This window comes from Branchiostoma belcheri, unplaced genomic scaffold, assembly GCF_001625305.1.
Source record: "Branchiostoma belcheri isolate BF01 breed outbred unplaced genomic scaffold, Haploidv18h27 scaffold14, whole genome shotgun sequence".
In the NCBI taxonomy this organism is placed as follows: domain Eukaryota; kingdom Metazoa; phylum Chordata; class Leptocardii; order Amphioxiformes; family Branchiostomatidae; genus Branchiostoma; species Branchiostoma belcheri.
The window spans coordinates 2,251,206-2,274,572 of record NW_017802824.1 but is presented as its reverse complement, the minus strand read 5'-3'; the positions used below and the strand labels follow the sequence as shown (position 1 = coordinate 2,274,572).

At 42.5% G+C, this 23,367-nt stretch overlaps 2 protein-coding genes across 2 annotated transcripts in view; one reads left to right on the top strand and one right to left on the bottom strand.

The window, feature by feature from the left end:
- The window catches only part of LOC109464623 (monocarboxylate transporter 10-like), an 8,730-nt gene extending 5,605 nt beyond the window's left edge, over positions 1-3,125 (top strand). The window contains exons 4-7 of the mRNA XM_019761635.1: positions 379-538; positions 1,142-1,348; positions 2,287-2,414; positions 2,915-3,125. Coding sequence (XP_019617194.1) covers positions 379-538; positions 1,142-1,348; positions 2,287-2,414; positions 2,915-3,088 — 669 coding nt within the window. The 3' untranslated portion in view covers positions 3,089-3,125. The remainder of the gene's footprint in view (positions 1-378; positions 539-1,141; positions 1,349-2,286; positions 2,415-2,914) is intronic.
- Positions 3,126-5,176: 2,051 nt separating this feature from the next.
- LOC109464612 (monocarboxylate transporter 10-like) lies at positions 5,177-21,796 on the bottom strand. Its single transcript, XM_019761623.1, has 7 exons — positions 21,631-21,796; positions 17,394-17,714; positions 11,481-12,130; positions 8,791-8,950; positions 8,048-8,254; positions 7,252-7,382; positions 5,177-6,501 (listed from the first exon to the last, which is right to left on the bottom strand). Exons 2-7 carry the CDS (start codon positions 17,569-17,571, stop codon positions 6,361-6,363), a joined length of 1,467 nt encoding a protein of 488 aa, XP_019617182.1. The 5' UTR covers positions 17,572-17,714; positions 21,631-21,796; the 3' UTR covers positions 5,177-6,360.
- Positions 21,797-23,367: the final 1,571 nt, after the last annotated feature.

Here is a 23,367-nt window from a genome sequence, read left to right as displayed (position 1 = left end):
GAGGAAGACCAGAGTGACTGGTCGAAAGCTCTGGGTGAGAACGTACTTTGTGTTCGATCAAAAGTTTTAACTTTAAACATATCTTGTTTACAGTTAAAACTTTAGATCCAACACAAAAAGTTCTCGCATCTAGAGCTTTCGACCAATCACTCTGGTCTTCCTCAGTAGACTGACCCACTTTCACGTGGCTTCTTTGAAGTGTGACGTCAACGCTGAGTCAAAGGTATCTGGTAGACGATGTCGGCCCCCGTCGCGGTTCGGTGAAGGGTGATGGGACCTGATGTATATAACCTCCTTCACTCCTCTCAGAAAATAGACTTGATCAGTGTCCAAAATCCTTACAGTGTCAAGTGATATATCTTGTCTGTTTCCCGCCAGGTGAAGCATGCGTCCCTGATCCTGCCGACATACAACCACGAGGTGCTGGTGACGTGTATCGGGGCGTCCTCCTGGGCCGGCCGCATGTTCTGGGGGAGGATCGGAGACTTCCCCACCGTCAGGAGAGTCAGACTACATCAGATGGCCTTCTTCGTGTCAGGTACTAGTACTCCACTGCCTTTGTTTTAAAAGAATGAACAGGCACAACAGGTGTTCTCAGCGAAGGGGCTATTTTCAACAGCGAAAGGGTTGTATTCAACAGCGAACTTCTTTGTTCAGCGAAGGAGCTGTGCTCAGTAAAGGGACTGTGTTCATCCCAGTTCGCTGTTAATACAGCCCTCGCTTTTATTTGAACACATTGCCCTTTCTCTGCGCACAACTTTTGGTCCTTTGTATTAAAAGCGTGCGCATCCAATGCAAGAGAGAAATCTGACCGTTACTGAAATTTAGTGGCATTTCTTAGCACGCAAATTTTTTCGTCATCATTTCATACTTAAATGTTTAAAATGGTCCAAAACATGCTACGTAAAGAGTACAACGAAACCTCTTTCTTTACGTCCTATCCGAGAGGACGTAATCGAAGCGAGGTATACTTATTTTCACATGAGTGAAGTGGGGAAATAGATGTAGAACTGCCTTTCCCAGTGCCACGACAGCGGAGCCTGGCGCCAGGGATTGGAACTCAGAATATTCAGATTATGAGTCATCAAGAAGACCATCTTGCCACCTAAATCTAATCAATCCCATGCCCAACTCTTGGCAGGACTCTGCAGCACGTTAGTTCCCGTCGCCACCCATTTTGCGGCACTCGCTACCCTTACTGTCGTCATCGGTTTCTTTGACGGGGCGTACATCAGCCTGATAGGCGCCATCGTGTACGACATGTTCGGGCGGAGGGACGCGTCACAGGCCATCGGCTTCAACTACGGGGTCTGCGCCATTCCGCTAATCATCGGCATGCCGCTAGCTGGTAAGTACTGTGGCCTAAAGGTACACGCCTGCGTCAGGGTGTTTGTGCAGGCGACGCAGGCGTGTACTTGTCGGCCACGGTATGTAAGACTTTAAAACTTGTTACGTCCGGGTACGGAGGTAATTTTGGGGTGTTAGTGTGTGTTAGTGTCTGTGTGTGTCTGTCTGTCTGTCTGTGTGTCTGTCTGTGTGTCTGTCTCTCTCTCTCTCTCTCTCTCTCTCTCTCTCTCTCTGTGTGTGTGTGTGTGTGTGTGTGTGTGTGTGTGGTCTTCATGACTGAAGGCACTACTTGTACAGTGCTTTACTGCATGAAAGTCCATCTGTGTTGGTAGTTATATGTTTGAAGTTAAAACTTTTGTTTCACTCTGGTCTTCTTGAATAGACTGACCCAGTGAGACTCGTCACGTGGCTTCTCTGTAGTATGACGTCAACACTGGGCAAACATCACTTCCTGAGAGGAGTGAAAGAGGCCTTTTTTACCGTGACGGGGGCAGACATTGTTTACCGGATAGTGGCGGATACCTTTGACCCAGTGTTGACATCACAGTTCACAGAAGACACGTGACAAGTCTCACTGAATCAGTCTATTGAAGAAGGCCACATTTACTGGTCGAAATCTCTAGCTGAGAATTATCTTTTGTGTCTAGACAAAAGTTTTAACTTTAAACTTGTACAATTATGTTTGTTTTGCTGCCCTGAAATTCGTTTATTCGTTTATTTCGATACCCTTTAGTCCACGAAGTCCTAATCTTCCAGGGTTCAAAACATATAAAACATATGGACATACTGACAACAAAAGAGTATGAACATACATAACCATCACAAATTATATACAGGTTAAACAACACGATCATGACTTAACTTAATATATACAGCTTAACTTATGTACAACTGGTGGATGGCCTTTTTGAAATCGCTGAACGTTTCTGTGTGTTTCAGGGTTCATCTATGACGCACAGCTGTCCTACCAGGGAACGTACTTCTTCGCAGGGGGTCCCATGATTCTCGGGGCCTGCATACTATTCCTCATTCCTAAGGACAACCAGTCAGAACTGGACATGACAACGGTAACTTTTCTCTTCTTTTTTTTCAATTCTGATACCTCACCACCAGCCAACCACAGACGTCCTTACTCACGAGTCCTGGCCTACTCCTAACCCGGTTGGAGGGAGTTCGGCAGTGTTGTAAAATGAACTATATGGCCCCATTCCCAATAGGATAAAATTGTCCGGATCGAGTCTAATAGATTCGCTTTGATCCGGCTCGATCCGGCTCCGATCCGGACAATTCTATCCTAGTGAGAATGGGGCCTGAATGACTATGGATATGCTCAACAACAGTACAGGGTACAATGCAACAATGCTAAGGTAATCAATACAATAATACTAGTCTATTCTTGACTACACTATGACAAAACTATGTGTATGACTACAGGCCGTACTCTGAACGAGTTTTATATATTAGTATTAGTATTCTCTCCTTGCTGTTATTGAAAGTCCATTTAAGAAGTGTCTAGAGCCAAGGCGAATGCGTAATTCCACGTTTTGTGCTTGTTTTGCACCTGCAGACGGCAGATAGCGAGAAGACACCGCTGAGCTCCATTGAAGAATACGGCGGAACCTACTCAGTGAAGGGTTACAATAATAATAAGAAGGGACACGGCGAGCATGCCAAATATGTGCTTATTACATCTTCCGGGGACGACTATGAAGTCATCTATGACAGGATATCTTCGGTATAGTTTTTATACAATTTTAGAAATATGGAATGGTGCACTGTTCAGTAAAAACGTTTTCTAATTATGATCCGTGTAAATAAACTTTTTATTAGAATTGGTGTACTTTGGCCTTACTGTATAACATCTTATGAATAGGGTCAATCTAAATCTAACTACGTACTGAGTTGTCAATGTACCTCAGAATACCTCATGAGAAGACAGATTTGAAGAATTGCAAAAAAGGCTGCAATGTTGCACGTTCTTATGTGCTTTCTTTTTTTTATTCAGAACAATACTTTGTGCTTATTTGTGTCGCAAGTTTGTGCAATTTTTAACCTTGTTGCGATCGAAATTTCATGTGTGTATGGTGCTATATCAATATTATATAGGTTTTCTAAATATGATGGGCGTGTATATAGTGGTGGATAGAAAATTCTAATGTACATAATACGGTACAGATATTCTGGGGAGATTTTAAATAAAAAGTATTGAAGGAATTTGAGAGCTTTGTTGTGTATATCTTTATGCCCGATTTGTGTGTGTGTATGTGTGTGTGTGTGTGTGTGTGTTTGTGTGTGTGTGTGTGTGTGTGTGTGTGTGTGTGTTTTGAGGATGGTCTTTAAAAGAGATGTACATTTGGGACGTTTTAGCTCATTTTTTGGCATTATTTCTCTAACATTATACCTTTACCACCCCCTAAGCCATGTCGTTCAGTGATTGGGTTCAATCCCCATAAGTTGTAAAATAATTAGCCTCCGTAGCAGGCTTATAGAACTGGGGGTTTGGTGGTCTTCGGCTGTTTTCTGATTAGCCCAGTTCTATCGGGGGTAATTCAACCAGGCCGGCTATGTTGCCTATATTCAATCAGAAAATAGCACATAAAAGCTCCCAAAGACCCCCAAAACATCCAGTTTTTGGCGTGCTATGGAGGCTATAAAATAATCAATTCTGGAAGTAGGAATCCAACAAAGACGCAAATGTTTTCAGTTAAAACATTGTATTCTTCATATAAATCGTATCAACATTTACACATAGAACAATTGTGCATAAGAAACAAAAAAAAAACTTCATATCGTCAGTGAAGTAAAATCTGCACAAGAATACTTAAAAACAAGTATTTCTTACAAAATGACGATGGCTTATTATTACTGAAGGCAGTGAAACAACAAGTTTCTTTAGTATATCGCTCCGGGCGATCATTGCTTATTAACATTCGATAAAACAACACTTTTGTTTCCAGACAATTAAAGTTAACATTACATAGTTTTATTTTCTAAACATTTAATATGTGATAAACAGTTCCTAAGTAACCGTATGTTACTTAGTCACAAAAAAGTGCAATCCCCATATGGCCTCAACAACACCTTTATCAATATACACAAATTCCTCATTAACCAAATTAGACCCCATTATAACTTAATTAAACTATTAAAGAAAAGTGTCTTTTTTGTAAGAACACCAAGAAATGTAGCACCATGGTGAAAAAAAGTGTGAAAAAAGTTCAAATATACAATGTTATTGAAGAGTTGTATTTTTCTAGTCTCCACCAGGCTAACACCACGGGTTCAAAGACAGTAAAATTCAGCCAAAAAGGGAGAAAAGACCTATTTTGACTGTCCATCACAATTAGAGGTTCAACCAATGAGAGAAGCGCAATTATTGGTTCGACCAATGAGAGAGTGGCTGCATTTCTATGTGGGTGGGGCTTCAGGATCGTTCTACAATTGGCCAAGGCAGTTAATTAACGTTTAGTTCATTTGCCCTTCCTACGAGGGGGAAATGAAACCCTAACGGTACCCACTCTCCTGGCCAGTCGGACCCTATTTTTACAGAATTCTACCATCCCAACCGCCTAGGAAAACCTGGTGGAGACTAGTAATTTTTAGTCCCTCTGTATCCTCCACAAAATGACCCTTGTTACCGCTCCTGAGATCATATCTACGTATTAAACATGTTTGTGTACTCCAGAAACGTATTACACAACGATTATATATATAAACAAAGTAACATCATATCATCTTAGGAACAGAACAAATGTAAATATCATCAAATATCTGTGCCAATACATCCCATCTATATTCATATGTTCCTTACTTTGTTAGAACTGGCAAATTACTGTAGTTTTGGTCAATAGGTTTTCAAACAGAAGCCTCTACCAGGCTTCAGAAGTGACTGGTTACAGGTAAGGCTAGAAATTAGCTAAACAGACAGATACCGTAACAGAGACGTTTGTCCGCTAAAGGAGTGCAATTTTACCAGTGTCTACTATTTCCAGTAACCTAGTATCCGGTCTATCGTGGTTGGGGCATGTTCTCTTCGGGGCTGCAGAAGCTCTTCCCCGCCCGACTCAGCAAGGTTCCCCGGTAGATTTTGCAGGACGAGTATCACTTCGTGCGTGCAAAACTCTTACAGACAGAACACTCCTACCGGGCGTTCTGTTGAACTGGACGGGGGAAAACATTAGAGCCCCGATCGAAGACCTATCCCAACCACGATAGACTGGATACCTGCAGCTGGCTACTTTCTAGCCGCTTCTGAAGCCTGTTAGAGGCTATTCAAACAGGTCTAGCAATGTGACTACCACTAGTACAATGGTAACATCATAAAACGATTTAAACTTCACAAGTGAGTGAATTCCACCTGTCCAATAATCTTCTCGTGTCACAGAATCTGGACCACGAGGACCTGTACAGTCCTGGCGTCATAATCAGGAGGTTTCGTTTGAATGTGCACATTTTATTTCATTTTTTAGTATTTAAAGGTGTCAATTTTTCATCAAAAATCATTTTAAAACAAATGTGTTCTAGCGATTCCAGGTCCGAAAACTTAACAATTTGTTCCGACAGGCAAAATCAATTGGAACACAAGTGAAACGTTCCAAAAATATAGAAATCTCATGCTTACATCAGACTTTCCTTCAAGAAAGAGGTCACAGACCTTTGACAGATGGAATGACATCGCATTCATTAGCATATAACTTTGTGTTGGATATGTTTAACAAACAGGTTAAAATGAAACTTTGATACAATTTGAACGAGTCACTATATACTATTACAATCCAACATTTCTACAGAACCTTGTGAAATGTGTAATATATTATATATGGCCATCTAAAATAGTGTCAAGATATGTAACGATTAGAAACCAAACAGATGAAAACAGGGGCGACCTGCTTCCCATGCTGCATTGCGGTGCAATGGTGTTCGCGCGATGCAGGATGGGAACGGCCATGTTGGAGGGACACTGACGACACAGACTGACGTGACGTGACGTGACGACATCGTGACGTGACGACATCACACCACGGACACAACGTCGACGACTTCCATCCTGTCGTCTTGTGGCAGCCACACCAGGCTGTTGGACAGAGCCGAGTTCAGCTTCGGGAGATGCCGCTTGGGGGTCAGGAATTTCCCGTCCTCCTCATCAGCTTCGATCTGTTGAGAGCAATAAACAATAAATAATCAATAAACAAAAACAAACCAAACAGACCAACAAAAAGAAGCAGATTAACGTTAGATACTAACAAGCAAAGTGATCAGCATGAAAGTTCATCTGAGTTGGTAAATTACATAACGAACATTTAACCGTTCTCCAACTTTAAAAAAATGCCGGGGGTCGGTACCGACTTCCAACGAACTTTGACCCAGTGGTGACGTCACGCGTGCGGAAAAAAATCGCGTGTCTACAGCACTTGCAATGGGTCAAATAGCTGATGAAGAGATTCGGTCAAGAATTTCAGTGAGCCAAATTCTTTTAGAGTTGGAGAACAGTTATATTTTTATTTGGCAAAGGGATAAAAAAAGTTTTGCGAGGTTCCAAACTGTAACAAGTCATCCATTTGTAGAACTGCATGTGGATATGTGCTACATGATACATCCAACACACAAAATACACGTACAAACACATACACGTACAAAGTCTCCGGCCCAGCAGCTTTAACCTAGCCTCTACCAGGCTTCGGGAGGCGGCTGGAAATATCGAGTAGAAATTGGCCAAATTGAGAGATAACATGCCAGGGGAGTTGGCCCGCTTGAGAGTACAGTTTGGTGCAACTACACTCTCTAGTAGACCAACTGTCCGGTACGTTATCTATCTATTTGGCCAATTTCTACTCCATCTTTCCAGTCGCCTTCCGAAGCCTGGTAGAGGCTAGCTTTAACCATAAATAGGAAACAAATACTTACCGCCAACTCAGCCGCAGCCTCTGCGTTCTGTCGCCTGGCCACGAAGTGCATGATGACGGCGCTCAGGATCAGGGGGACACCTCCGAAGTAGTACGCACCATTGTAGGACAGGGTCATGTCATAGATCTGGCCTGGAGACGTAATAAAAACACAAGTCGTCAATCTCCATGAGAGAAAACGCTTTTAATACATATTTATGTTTACCGAAGGAAAATATATTGTTTTTACTCAGTTTCTTCCTCTTCTGTTCCAAACACTAACCTCTGACCTGGCCAATGACATGATTTGTTGACGTCTGTCACCATGGTGACTGGTGTTGGGCTACATAATGTTGCAATTTCATGGTCTGCTCTGTTCCTGTCACCATATACTAGCAGTACATGTATGTGAATGTGTGTGAGTAAAAATTAACATGGCAGACCATGTCCGAAGGTAAACATTATGCATTTGCTTTGCAAATGTTACTTCTCTAGTCTGTACTAGCAATACTGGCGAGATAATATGCTGAATCTTTGCTGATAACAGCATAAATATAAAAAAGTGATAAATACTAATGTCCATGCAGAGGTTTAGGCTTCTTTGACGTGTTCTGTGCGTCTTTTTTGTACTAAAATCTTCTTTTTCGACAGCCAAATTTCGGTTGGCAAATGTTAACTGCCTGTCAAGATGGATACAGCCTGGTCAATTTGATACTGTCTTTGTAGCCACAAAAGATCTGCTTGGAGATTTGATAAATACATCATCATACAGTCAAGATACACTAAACGAGGCAGGAAGAGGGCATACATGTACATACCGGCAATGGGCATTCCTGCCATGAGAGGCAGACAGGCGAGACCTAGGGTGAAGCCGAGGGCCTGGGACGCGTCCCTGGGGCCCACCAGGTCGATGGAGGCTGGCCCGAGGGTGGCCATGAGGGCTCCGTCAAACAGTCCTAGGCAGACCGCCATGACGATGAGAGCAGGGAACACCGAACACAGGGGAACCAGAAGTGATGATACACCTGAAAGGAACAGGAGATTGGATGTCAAGTTGTCAAGTGATTTCAACTTTGGTCTCATATGTTACTAGTATCAAATTCTATCTTGTTTCATTACCTCCAGTATAAATTGTATTTTGATTTTCTATTATATTTCATTAGCTCTGACCTCTCCCACAATGACTTTGAGTTGCGTTATTAATTTCTATGTCAATCAAATATATATTTTGTTGTATAACTCCTTGTATAATTTATTTCTATTATTTTGATTATTACTGTAATTTTGAGTTAGGTTCATGTTAGTCTTCTGTTATTTCTGTTGTATAATTTTAGTATTTTCCGTTGTCAAATTTTGTATTAATTTGATCGATCGGACTCCCACGCACGTTAAGAACCCACCACACCTTTCGAAAAAGAGTACGTGCGATGGTCCAAATACTACAATCTGATGATTCACTACGGACTCCAGGATGAATAGTGTGAAAGTGCACACTAATGGAGATCCTAAACAAATAAACAGACAGACAAACAAACAAACAAACACAGGGTTTGTGTCTTACCCATCAGGAAGAGTCCGACCTGCTGCAGACGTATCCTGCCGATACTCGGGAGGTCCGAAATCTTGCCGAAGACGAGCCGACCGACTCCCGAGGCTGCTCCCAGGCACGTGACCAGGATGTGAGCGTCCGCCTTGGGGAAAATCTGCTCGCTGTGCTTCACCTACGGAGGAAGACCGACGTGAAGTCATTAGTGATTACATGCAATAAAAGTAGTCTCTACCAGACTAACTACGCTGGTGATACCTTGTAGGTTTGACTGGCCGCGCAGGAGGGAAAGAAACTACCTGCCCGCGGCCGAACTCCCTTGGCCAATTTTACTGTCTTTTTTTGCCGAATTCTACGATCCGTATTCCCGTAGAAAGGCCTGGTGGAGGCTACAATAAAAGAGCGTTGGGCTCGGAACCAAGAGGTCCCGAGTTCGAATTCTGCCATGCAACCGATCTTTTGCCATGGGGAAAGGCACTCAAAATTTACACGACTTTCCTCACTTAAAGCAGGTGAAAATGAGTATGTATGTCTATTGTTTATTGTCCGTTCATGCGTTTGGTCTCTGCATTGGTGGCGGCATGAAAATAAATTGAAAAAAAAACTTGAGTGTACCGTCACCATGTCTTGTGATAAATATTGGAATAAAAGAAATAAAGATAAAAGAGTGGAAAAAGGTTTCTGTCAGGCCAAATCGTAAAAATAATAAAAATATTCTGGATTACGAAATCTGCCTGACATTCTCATCAATTTTTTTCATTTGAAATAGCCTACAAGCAAACTACATGAGGAAGTCCCTTTATTTTGGGCTACCACCAATAAATAGCTAGAACCAAACTACGATACGAAACCTGCAACCGCTTTCCGTCAGCGACATCGAATGTTTGACTCACCGATATCATTATGCTATGGGACAGGGTTGATTTAAAAGAATGACCAGCAAATTGACTTTGAAAATCCAGTTATACTGCCATTATTACTTCGGGTGCCTTAATGTACTAGTAAAATTCCATCTCAAATTTTAGAGGTTCAAGTAGATTACGATGATCGGTTCCACAGATGTTTATAAAAACACGACGTCCTCACAAATGAAAACAGTATGTGAGAACAGACTGCCACCTAAAATCATCCACCAAAGCTTTGGACTAGCCCCGTAACTCCTACAGTCGCGCAGAGGGGGATTCCTACAGTCACACTACGCTACGTGCCCTCGCCGTTTTGACCAATAACAGCACACGAAAGAGCAGTAAGTAAGAACAACTTTTTAGAGCGCCCTAGACGGCCTAATACCTCAGACGTGAATAAACACAAAGACAGGATGGCCAAGGTTAACCTTAGAAATCCCCGCCAGAAAACGGAGCCCTCATTAACAGGAGAACGTCTGCCGCAAATCCGAGGCGTGAGACACATATTAGGCCATGTTTATTTGATTATATGGATGACGTCCTCTGGGAACTCCAAAACTGATCCGAGCATGCGAATAAAAAAAGGTGTGGCCAAAAAAAAGTTTCTTTCATTATGAAATCAACGTAGTTTTGAAGGTTGAACAAATGCCCTTCAAATTCATTTCTTTACATTTTCGTGTTTTTTCGTTTGATTTTGGCATTCTATTTGACATTGGTATCGTTTTCCAATGTTTTTTTTTAACTTACGGTATATATTTGCTCATTTTGCAACTGTTTTGTACGATTTACAGTATGCGTCGATGAAGGTTAGACATCCAGGTAATACGATATGCCAAAAAACAGTTACTCAAGCAACTGGATATGATTTTGAAAACTAGCTCTCAGTCACTGACGAAAGCTAGTGGATACTAGCTGAAACGTCTGACATTTTCAAAATCATATCCAGTTAAGTTGCTTGAGTAACTGTTTTTTGGCGATTTACAGTATGGTTGAAAACTTTTTTTTTGAAACGGCCGAAAATTCATGCGCGCGCGGATGGCATCCATAAAATTAAGTCGGTGTGGCCTAATAAGTAATATCGTCTGCGTGACAGCTTCACACAGAAGTACCCCTCAGTAAGACTTGAAGCTGAGATTTGGTTCTACTCGAGGCTTTTACCGGGATGAGTACTTCATCAACAGTTTAGTCTATTGACTCCATGATCCAGGCCTCGGAACTCGTGCCCTTTCAGGAGATTACACGTGTTATACCCTGCCAATGGTCTGTTCGGCTCTCTTCATAGACATTCGGGCAATTGGGCGAAAAAGACCATTATGCTTGTATACAATGCTAAGAAAACATACTTAAACTTGAGTACTCTTTAGTAGAAAGAGGATCATAAACTTGTGCCCTTTTCATGGATTACAAGCGTTGAAGGCCTGCAAGTATTTTGTTCGACTCTCTTCATAGACATTCATAGACAAGCGGGTTAGAAAGTCCGTATGTCTGTTAACAATGCTAAGAAAACATAGGTAAACTTGAGTACTCTTTAGACATGACAACTCGAATGCTTAGGTCACATTTCCAAACCGGGGCCCGGCCGGCTGTTTGTATGAACGAAAAATTAACAATTCATATCAAGAATATACAGAAATGGTGCCCATGATTGTTATTCAGAACTTTTCTGTGTTTTGTTGTCTTTTATATCATACTTTTCGTTCCATAAGACTGTCCGGTCGGACCACGGTTTGGAAATGTGATCTCAGCATTTAGACATAACAAAAGCATTAGACATCACAGTTCTTAAGTCCCGGTACTCACCAAAAAGACCATCGGTACGAAGTACGTGAGAAGCGCCACGAAGACACCTCCACACCACATGACGTACGTCTTGTTCTTCCAGATGCGGACGTTGACGATCTTGGTCAGGATGGCGTGCACCTTGTTCCTCTTGGGCGGATTCTGCTGCTCTCCCTCCGCCTCCTCCTCCTTCAGCATGGCGCTGGTCTTATTGCACTGGTCCGTGGTGTTGTGGTTGGCGTCTCTGTGCAGGACCTGCCGGTAGCTGAGAGCGCACAGACACACCAGGAAGAACAGTCCCCCCATGATCCTGAACGTGTTGGGTAGACCCAGATGTAGCAGGGCGGGTTTTAAACCGAAGGGGAGTAGCGCTGTGAAGACGCTACTTCCCATGGTGACTATCCCGCTCGTGACGCCCAAGTGTCTTCTGAAGTAGTGTCCTAGAATGATGAGGGAGGGGACGTAGGCTAGACCGATCCCGGTACCTACGATGAGACCGTAGGTGAGGTACAGGTACTCTATGCGGGGGACGAAGGACCCTGAGATCATGCCGACACAGCAGATGATGCCGCCGAGGAAGGCGGTTTTGCGGCAGCCGATCTTGTCCACGAAGATACCGGCGAAAGGACTGGCCATGTAGAACATTCCCCAGTTCAGAGACCCGATCCATGCTGTAAAAAATAAAACAGAATAAGCCCGGTTAGTTACTTCTTTTTGTTATTTTGTGACTGATAGCATTTCTCATTGCTCTTATCATGTTACCTTGTGAACGGCATAGACCATTGGTTCCTGATTTTCTGTTTCTGTTTTGTGGTTGCACGCGTTACTTTTTGGTCCTTTTCAATACATTTTTTTTTTTACTTTACATGCCATACATTTTTGTACCACGTGCAATTGTCGTGCAATAAAGTTTTAATAATATAATCATGCCATGTTTGTCTGTTTTTCTTGAATATATTTTTAAAACGTACATAAAATGAGTTATGAAATATAAAACAAATATCGACCGGTTATTAAAATTAAGTTTTATTCTCTTAGGCCATTTTACACAACAGAAACATACTAGGCCTCTGTTGTAGTAAGCATTGTGTTATTCAATCAATTCATTTAAGTCATGAAGTTTTTTTTTTCACAAAAAAAAAACACCTTTGCAGATTCTGTATCTGCATAGCCGGTATAACCACCCTTCCGCATAACGCAACAGCTTCGCAGCTACATTACACCGAACGACTTGTTACACCTAACATCTATCTCTTAACATTGTTTAAAGCTATCTAATGATAATGCCCCTACTGTACTCGGTGACAGCGATTTCCACTCTGCGATAGTTCTAGGAAAGAATGAATTCTTGAACACCTCAATCCTTGGTTGATAACTCTGGTACTTGAAGGCATGACTATTTCTTGTACTCTTCTGGGCTGGTATTAGGTTCCATGCCCTGAAACGTTTCAACGGAGAATGTAAACTACGAAGTCATTTGGACCTTAGGAGGTACTTCAGTTCAGACGGGGGGATTTTCCACACATGTTTGGTAGCCTGTGCGGTGATATTTGTGTTACAGTGCGATAGGGAGTTAAAGCCTGCAGCTTGAACATGACATTGACGTCTGGCGGTCAAGAGACTCACCGTCTCAGTCAAACCCCATCGTTCGCAGCGTGCATGTGCGGGAAACCGGGCGTTCTACACGCATTAAAGGGCTTTACTTGAGATTACAGCCCCAGGAAGGGCGTACGGGACAGCCTTCTATCTAAGGCGACAGCAAGTAAATTTTATGGATGACATCCTCCGCAGACTTCAAACTCATAATGCGACAGGGCGAAAAAAAAACACAAGGCGGGCCAAAAAAACAAGATTTCTATATTTTCAAATTTTGAGATCATAAACCTTGTTAGACAAGATTTTTTAATTCAACGGCAATATCAAAAATGTAACGGAATGAAACGCAACACTGCAACAAAGTAAAAGTAAAAGACAAAACATTAAATCAGAGCCTTGTCTTGTGTCCTCTCTTCACATATATCTGTCATCCAAGTTCCGGCATGGCAACAGACATATTTACCCATTTTCGGCATGTTGAACACTGTCATAAGGCAACAGAATTTCCTGTATTTTTTTTCCAAAATCAGGCGAAAATCAATGCGCGCTGATGTCATCCGCAAAAATTACTTGCTGTGGCCTAATATACCTTCCCACAGAAGGGAACTCCTGATAAAACTCCCTGTCAAAAAGTTCATCCCACTCTAAGGCCCTTGAGTAGACGTTACATATACAGGAAGGGCGTACGGGACAGCCTTCTATCCAATATACCTTCACACAGAAGGCAAGTCGTGATAAAACTGCCTGTCAAGAAGTTCATCCCACTCTAAAACCCTCAAGTAGACGTTATATATAACCCAATTTTTCAATTACGAGGTGTGTCAGGAACAGTTTGCGACCTTGTCCATGGTACACGACTTCCAGACAGTGTGTCCACACCGGGCACAAGACCTGCCGCCAGATGGCACGACGTAATAAATGAAAAGCAAAGATGTCTTTATTGTCCCCCCACATATCTCTGGGTAAGGGTGTGTCAAAAGCCGGAGGAATGCAGGTGTGCAGGCGGGTTGTTGACAGTGTGGGGCCCTCGGTAAACACTACCTGCTTGTTCTACCAACGGTCGGGTATTTATTTGTTTCGTTCAATGAGTGCGGTTACCTAAGCTAAGACCCATTTTTTAAAGGTCGCAAACTCGCGCAATGTAGAAAAAGAATTCGCCAGCGCTTTCGGTGTATTGGTTAGTTTAAAGAAAGAAAATCATATCAGTTCACTTCAATTCAAATTTTAGGCTAAGTAATTTATCGCAGTTGACGGAATTTTGAGTAGCGTAGACTGTACTGTGGCCAGCTCTTTCATTACTTAACACTGTTGGCATTGTTAAATAAATGACAAATACACACAGAGACAGTGGTTGACTAGTCTGGATGAAATTGGTCTAGAATGTATGACAGTTTTGGCCATTTTTTTTACTGTCAGAAAACGAGAAGAGTCTTTGAAGGTTACCAGATTCCGTAACGTTGGCCCAGCCACACGTTTGCAAACTAAGGGGTTAGCATGGTAGAATTCGGCAAAAATATGGTTTGACTGGCCAGGGGAGTGGGTCCAACATTAGAGTTTCTTTCCCTCTGGAAGTAGGCAAATGAATTCTAGCTAAACTCCCCTGGCCAATAATTCTCCATATTTAGCTAACTTTTAGTGTTTTTGGAACTCACGTTGCTTATTCTTGCTAGTCTGGTACCAGAGGCTACTTGCAAACCAGGGCCCAACATATCAAGAAGAATACAAGGTCTTCCACACATGTGTTCAAATATACGCGCTGCTAGCAAGACAGAAGTTATGCGCTAGACCGAATTTCAAATTAAACCATTACAAAGAAGGACTGGGTGAGGGATTGGGCAAAAAACAATGGGTGATTTCGGAGGGTACTTTGGGGATGAATTAATTACAATTTTTGTGTGATCTATGGGGAGTTGGAATACCTTTGAGAACCGCCAATTATAATGAGGGAATCCATATGTATGAATGGCCAGCGGCTAGCCTTCATAGCATGCCAGAAACTGGGGGTTTTGGGGGTCTTCAGGGTCTTTGGGAGCTTTTATGTGCTATTTTCTGATTGCATATAGACAACATAGCCGGCCTGGTTGAATTAACCCCGTTTAGAACTGGGCTAATCAGAAAACAGCCGAAGACCACCAAACCCACAGTTCTATAAGCCTGCTACGGAGGCTAGCCAGCGGCAAGAATTAGTACTTGTGCACGGGGAAACCCTGAATACCAGCACTAACCGCAAAACCACAAGAGATTTACCTTACGCCTATCATGCCCGCATTAGCGTTGACAGAGGCAACCGTAGTGGTTTGGCTGACTGCCACGTACCCCAGTTAACGTGAAACATGAAGCATAACGTGTTTCAGATATGCTCAATCAAAGAGTAACTATCCAAGCAGAGGCTTGGGGCTTAGGCTTAATTTTGGCGTGTTTTTAGGCTTTTTTATCGGTCTTTTTTGGTGTTTGGTGTTGGCGTAAAAAAGATACCATTGCAAAAAAAGAAAGCCCGATAAAAAAAGCCTGTTATTAAAAATACGCCAAAGCCTAAGAGCCAAAGAGAGCATCAAAGAGTGTGGTTCTTCAAGTGCATGTTCGAACGAGATAGAGTGCGTGTTTTGCATGTTTGCGTAACGCCTTTACTACTGTTCATTGCTATGCTCATTGCTAGGCTGGACACGCAAGGTCCCAGCTGTTTTTCAAGGACGTAACAACAGACTATACCTCTACCCTAGCAACTCTTTTGTGTGGGTAACATGCGGTTGTTTTGGCCGTTTTATTACTTCTCGTGGCAAATATGCTTATCAGTGTGTGTCCAGTCTATCATGTTATCTGAAGGGGTGCAATAAAGGGCCAGGTGTGTGGACTAAACACTTCGGTCAACAAGACTGGTGGCAGGGTAAGGTCAGTAGGAACAGACAGGTCAGTGACCCGACTGGAGATTTTTTGTTCAAACTCTAGTCTCCACCAGACTCCTTTGCAGGCTGAATAAATAGTAGAAATCGGCAAATGGACCCTCTCTGGCCGGCCAACTCCTCTGGCCGATTAAATCCCCTTTTAGGCCGATTTCTACTATTTATCCAGCCTGCAAAGGAGTCTGGTGGAGACTAACAGTCTCTCGTGCTCCGACCGAAATACCGCATAGTGTATTAACATCTAGGGACTCGGGGAATTTCGCGTAGAATATGCATCATCAGTTTAGGTCGTTTATGTATTACCAACCAGCTACATGTATAACGGTACTAGTAGTATACTGACTTGCACCTGGCTTGCATTGGGTGATGCCGAAAGATATTGAAACGAAATCAATTGAGAAGGCTATCACCATTCTTGCTTTTCTCCCCTTGCAAGTTCATGCCTTCAAATATCAGAGTTATCAACCAAGAATTGAGGTGTTCAAAAACTCGTATTTTCCAAGAACTATCGTAGAGTGGAACTCGTTGACATCAAGTACAGTTGGGGCATCGTCACTAGAACTCCTAGTTTAATAGACGTGCAAAGCCAAAGATAGGTGTAACAGGTCGTTCGGTGTAATGTAGGTAGCTGCCGCCGCGCCGCGTGCCTGTGAAGCTGGCGCGTTACGCCAAAAGGCGGTTGTACCGGCTATACAAATACAGATATAATATCATAGGCCAATATATATCCAACGCTTTAGTTAAAAGAAATTATACTATATCCGACTATCCAACTGATCTACACTCTAGTCTGTAGTTATGTAGAACTCCAGTATTTAATCATGTAAGCCATGTTCCATACATATTATATCACCTTTTCGAAATAGCATAGTGTTAGTTTTTACCTCCGGGGGAGGAGACATCCTTCCGCGGAAGGGTTTTGTGAGAGATTTAGATTTTCATGTTTGCAGCTGTTTCTCGCGTTTGGGTGGACGGATTCTTTTGGAACTCGGTATATGTTTTGCTATTGGGCTGCAGATGATGCACGTTCTTTTTGTTTTTATTGTATAATGTGTTTTTGGGCGTGATAATGGTGCCTTTTTGGTGGCCCCAAAACATCCCTTTGAGCGTGAAAGTGGTCGCGACCGTTGACCTTTGGCGTGTTTAAGCTATTCTCGGTCTGGTCCACGTATATGACCCCTCACACAGAGGGGTGTCCGGTCTCGATAAATTCTTTGTTTAAAACCCTTTATAAAAATATACAATAAAAAGCCCGGAGGTATAAAATCTCAGATTTTACTTGTTATACATAGAACTACTGTATTACTGTAGACGTGAGAGTAGATATTACCTACTGTACATATGTAGTACTTCTGAAGAGCTTGCAATACATTGTACCTGTTACAATTGTAAAGTTTGACACGGACTTTATTAAAAGCAGGCAGTGAAGTGTACCCACCTATGGTGAAAGCGTTAGCGTCAGGAAAGTTGTCGGTGAGTGCGGAGTAGGTGATGGCGAAACAGTTCTGGATGCCGAACAGAACGCCTTGGGAGATGAACGCCATGAAACACACCAGCCAGCCGTACCCTCCATCCGGGACCTGCTGGTGATGATCCAACTTCTTCTTCTCTGCCATCTTGGAGGGGGGAGGGGGGCGGCTTCTTGTACTTTCAAACGAAGGAGATGAGAGAAGACTCTACAGAAAGCGCGCGGAAACAAGGATGAAGTTGTAAGGAGTGGTGACGGTGGTTCTTGTTGGAATTTCTTGCATCAGGTTGCCTGAAAAACAGTAAAAAAGAAAACGATAGGTTAATAACTGAAAATAAGAAATCCACAAAGCACATTACTCTCCAAGCAGAGGTTTGTGTTTTGAGTTATTTTTGCGTATTTTTAGGCTTTCTTGTAGTGGGCTTTCTTTTTTTTCACTGGAATTTCTTTTTTACCCATCCCCCAAAAAATCCAGTGCAAAAAAGAATCCCGATAAAAAAGCCTAAAAACACGCCAAAAATAACCCAAAACCCAAACCTCTGCTTGGAGATTAATAGCATATTACGCTACGGGTTTATACGGTATATGGCTATTGCATGACAGGAAAATCTAGAATGGAAATCCGATTCAATAAAAGGTTGTTTTTTTTTGTGAACTTTTATTAGTACTGGTTTGAAAAACATGCAAAAACGGACATTTATCGAGAACGGTCATGAGCGTTAGTGGTCTTTATTGAAATTATTCTTATTTTTCTTTATTTGTTGTGTGTTTTTTCAAGTCATTTTCTTTTTTCTTCTCCTTATAACAAACAAAATACAATTGCAGTTGTGCACTATGTTCTCGACCAGGTACTATTAGAATAATTTTTCAGTTGATGAATTTATTTAAATAGCCCAGTTCATTGAAGTAGAGAAATAACGGATTAGGTACGCTGGCTTTCGTTTCGAATATACTGCGTGATCCCAAGGATATTATGTCCTTGGCGCTCCGTCCAAAGAAAAACAAGTGTCCAGCAAATCCAGGCCAGGGGAGGATCATCAAGCCAGCTGGTCACTCGGATTAAATGATAAGAGTACACGACACCTGCTGTTATCATTATGGAGTGGGCTCGCCAGGGGATTTGATGCGTCCGCCAAACAGCCGTTTTGTTTTACGTGCTTTTTTTATCCCCTTTTGGCCTGAAACCCACAAATTAGCCTTGTTTAAGTTGTTACTAGGGGGATCCGGCAAAAGGAGAAATACCCATGATGCTTTGCGGGAACGATTTGCCCCTCAGCTAAATGATATTCATGATGTGTCGTCATGGTGATAGGCTAAATAAATGCTTGCGTGACGGTGACATGAATTTTCTGCGAAAACAGATCAATAAACAGGTATTCATATTTTTCCATTGCACGGCGAAGACAAGCTTAAATGCATGTCGATTTTGGCTTATGAGATCTTATAAGAAGGCATTAGCTCTCTGGTTTTCCATATACGATGAGTGAAGAAAAAAAGAGGAACAGATATTTCAAATTCTAGATTCATATTATGTAATTGCAAAAACAGAAGACGTTTTATAACTAGCCCACTATTTGATAGTCAATATACTAAACGCACGGATGTGGATGCTCTTCAAACGTTGAAGGTTTACTAGTAAATATGGGCAGATCCTCCCTCGGCCAATGCGCGAGCTGCCTTCCTCCAACGCCCACCGAGGCCCTAGCAACAGCGTCTAAAAATAGCGCATGACGTCTCCGCGGTCAGGATTGGCTATTTGCCTGGAGGCTCCAGGGAGCGGGTTGTTTTCGCGAAAACAGCGTACGGAACATTTCGGCCAGTCCAATGAAAAACTAGGGATGGGGATGAACGATAAGATAAAAAAAAAATTCCAAAAATTCAACAAACATTTTGTTTTTATGATTAGCTTTAACGAAAGTACTATGAAAAAAGGATTAAATGGTATGATAAAAAGCCTTACAGAATCCAAACCCGACAAGAAGTTGTTCACTTCAGCAAAATGTCAGCGCTTTTCTTAAATCATGAAAGAAACCTTAAATATGCACATTAAATCAACATGACTCAATCCATATATTATCCCATTTTTCTTCACGACTGACTACAAAGCGGCATTGTTGCAAAATTTGTCGCTTTGGCAAAAATTGTTCCTTGTACCAATTTGAACCACTGTAATTAACTGTTCCCCAATACGGAATTCATGTCAGGTGAAGAGGAATGAATGGAAAGATAGCCTAGGGCAGACCAAGGTCCTGTGTTTGAATAACAACAGCCAGGCAACGTCTGTCAAAACTGTGACGGAAACCAAAGACAGCAGCAGTGGTTTTCCACGGTGCTTACCTGTGGTCGGTATAATACCGATAAACATCTCTTGCGACTGACAGGCGACCAACTGTGGGCATTTAGCAATGTTGTGACAATATCTAAAGCTTCTTGAAAATACCCATTGAAAAGTCGTACTAAAATGCATTAATTCTTAGTTATTACCTTATATCTTGCCTTGCAACCGTCAAATCACCATTCTAGACAATCGTCTAGTTTTTACCTACCCTGAAACGATTCTAACTCAAAAAGTCAGGAAAACGTTTTATGTTCGATTTCTAGGTTTCTCAGCGATGTGAAATACACAAAATGTGTACGCAACTCATTGAAATACTATGCAGAAAGAAAGCGCCGAGTCAGCATTGCACAAGTGAGGGACAGAGCCGGTGTAACTTGAGAGAACTACTCTTCCGTGACGTGAGTGAGTCATGCCCGGGCAAGTACAGGCCACCTGGCCCGATTAGCTGTAATCACCGTCCAATAATCCTAAACATAGCTATGGAGAGTTTTATTACTGTTTTTGCCAGAGTCAAAACCAACTCCAACGCGCTCTTGAGTATTAATATTGCAACGCATATGTTTACCGTAACCGAAAGGGTCCAAGCAGGAACACCCGCAAAAGTCTAGATCTATTCAAACCACCAGCTATAAAGGTATATTTACACAACACGACTTGCTATAGTACGATACGACTACTCTCCAAGCAGAGGTTTGGGTTTTGGGGGTATTTTTAGCGTGTTTTTAGGCTTTTTTATCGGGGTTTCTCTTTTGTCACTGAATTTTTTTGTAAACGACCGGTCAGTTCAATACGTTCTTTTCCATTCCTTACCATTGTCCAATATCTCACAATCCGCTTGCCTTCGTCTCAGAGCATCAAGCCAGAAAGCGATAAAAACAACCCTAACCCCCGCGAAGGGAAGAGTAGTGGTACCTTCTACATTTTAAAAAAAAGTGAGCACGGCACAAACAACAATCGCATCTATCATACATACTGGTCCAACCAGCGTGTACAAATTCTCCCCACTCCCAGGACGACCGTTCAAATTATCCATTATTTTCCGCCATGAAGAATTTACCATTTGACAGGACTCCTTCTATCCCTAATCCCTGGGGTCGTACTGAGGAAAAAAATGGGTCACGTAAACAGATTATGTATGCGCCTCCCTCTGTTCCAAGGCCAGTTCTGAAAAATCGCGTGCAGTTGAACACATCGTACTACTCGGGAGCCAAACTACGTGGTACGTACCAGAATCTCACACACTGATGCAACAGGGACGATATGTAGTCTATGGCAACATAACATGTTGTTGTTTTTTTCTACAAGACTCAAATATTTGTCACAAAAAGTTTTCTGACAGCCGATTTTTAACGGTTTCTGTGAATCATAAAGCTATAGTACATTGCATGGCCCATCATCATTTTCAGCCCGTAAAAGTCTTTAAAATGGACGCAAAGTAATATTTAGATCGCTACACATCTATGGCCATTTATATGATATGTAGATGTACTATGCATAGGCTCACAAGATGTTGTTTCCTGTTTTGAGAGGGACCTCACTGCCATATATGCAAGATCTAAGGAACAATGAGAGGTCCTCTCGTGACCTCTTAAAGAAACGTTCTTAATTCTCATGTGAAACTGAATTCTACTCGAGGAGTCATGCAAAACGAATTGAAGGACTGCGGCGCAGCTAGCAGCATGTTTTAAAGCACGGTGCTTTCAGCTTACACGCCGTATGATGCAACCTTTAGTCACGGTTTGCTGACAGAAACCGGAGACTCTGCTAACAAACAAGATAGCTAGCGCACCGGCGTGCCCTGGCGATAAAAGAAAGCGAGCAGAAAAAAAAACAACGCCGAAAAAATAAACGCATTCACAATACACTTACGGTGACTGTTGAGAGGCGCTGCTAGTGGTAGATGTTTTTACGGGAGCTGGAGTTTCTCTGCATCCTTCGGTCCGCCGGCCGTTGGCCACAGCGTCCTGGGGAGAGGCAACAGCGACCCGGGCTTTCCGTCGGAAAGTGAGGCGAGTGATCAGCTGGCAGCGGCCCCCGCTATCAGCTGATCGCTAACAAAGGAAATCCTCTCCCTTAGTGGGAGGAAAGTTGTGCTTAAGATTACGTAATTCCTCCCAGTATGCCCCTTCTTTTCTGCCTTGAATACGTTTCTTGACACCTGGGCACATTCAGATAAACAGAAATATATAAAAACGGCTAAATATCTGTATATGAGCAATTCTATACCTGCTTCGGGTTGTTTAAGCGTACATATGGTTTGCCTATGTAACGGGTACGGCACATTTTTCCTGCCATTAAGCATTATGCATAAAAAGGTGGGCCGTGGCTGCTGAGGTTGCATCATCCCATGATCACGTGACCTGAGGGGTATTATAGTCGGAGACAGGGTTGTTTGTGACCAGAATTCGTGCTCAAATTCATTCGTCTACGGGCCACACAGTCTCACATACCGGACATGGCTGGATATAGGAAATATGTCTGACTACTGATTATCAAAGGAGATGTTTTGGGTGGCAAAATCGCAGTGCGAAAAGCCGTTTTTCTGACTCCTCTGTTCACATAGAGTATGGAGACAGTAGATACTGTAGCTAGCTAATTTTCAAGCAGATGTCTGGTGGCAAAAGCGTTACGGTCATTATAGAACTGGCCATCTAGAGAGAGTCCTCAATCACTATGGTAACTGACTGGCAAATGGATACCGCGGCCTGCCTGGCCAATTCTGTCTTTGCAGTCAACGAAAGATCTGCTTGGAGATTAGTAGATAGCCTTGCTAACAGACTGTTCCCAGGGTCATTATGTACTCTCCAAGCAGAGGTTGTGGGGGAATGATCGTTACCTTTTTATATATGGCCGTTGTTTTTTTGTCCTGATCCCCACCAACCGTCGGTGGCCGCGGACCTTCTCTGGCTAATGGATACTGCCTTGCCAATTTGATACTGTCTTTTTGCCACCGAGAGGGATCTGCTTGGAGATTACCATTATGCACAGGCCAGCACTCAGTTGGATCCTACTTTTAAAAGGACCAACTGAAGGGTCAGCGAACCGAGGAACTAGCCTATATATAATGGCCCAGGCAGTAGTCTGGTACCCAGGCTAAGAGATGGAGAGGACTGGCAGCTGATAAGAAAGAAAAACAATTCTTTCCACCAGACATCTGCTTGGAGATTAACTATCGGTATGATCACACAGATTTCGCACCCCGATACCGCTCATCTATTATCATGTATATGGCGCGAAAGAAGCTGCATACATTTGTCATAGCCTGGGTGCCATCCGGATCCGAATTTGTAACGGCTACCGAAAAATTTTTCGGGGTAGCCGTTACAAATTCGGATGGCACCCAGGCTACATTTGTCAGGCTACCACATATGGAAAATTGCTTGATGATGAACAAGCCCTTGAGCAAGAATTTCTAATCAAGTTGCACTGTTTATACTTCTTAGGGAAAACAAACAAGGCGGAGTGCTGGGAGATTAAAAAAAAGAACTACTGTACTCAGAAATATACCTGATATTCCTATACGTCCTATTTGCATTGCTGTTTATTTTTGTCAACCCCAGAAAAGCCAACAAAGCTCAGGCTTGTAATCTGTAATTTGGGTTTTCG

Coding starts and splice junctions, on each gene's coding strand:
- LOC109464612 (XM_019761623.1), bottom strand. CDS start 17,571: ATGGCAGAGAAGAAGAAGTTGGATCATCACCAGCAGGTCCCGGATGGA. Junction 12,131..17,393: donor CGCTAACGCTTTCACCATAG/GTGGGTACACTT, acceptor TATTTTTTACAG/CATGGATCGGGTCTCTGAAC. Junction 6,502..7,251: donor AGGCTGCGGCTGAGTTGGCG/GTAAGTATTTGT, acceptor TGCTCTCAACAG/ATCGAAGCTGATGAGGAGGA.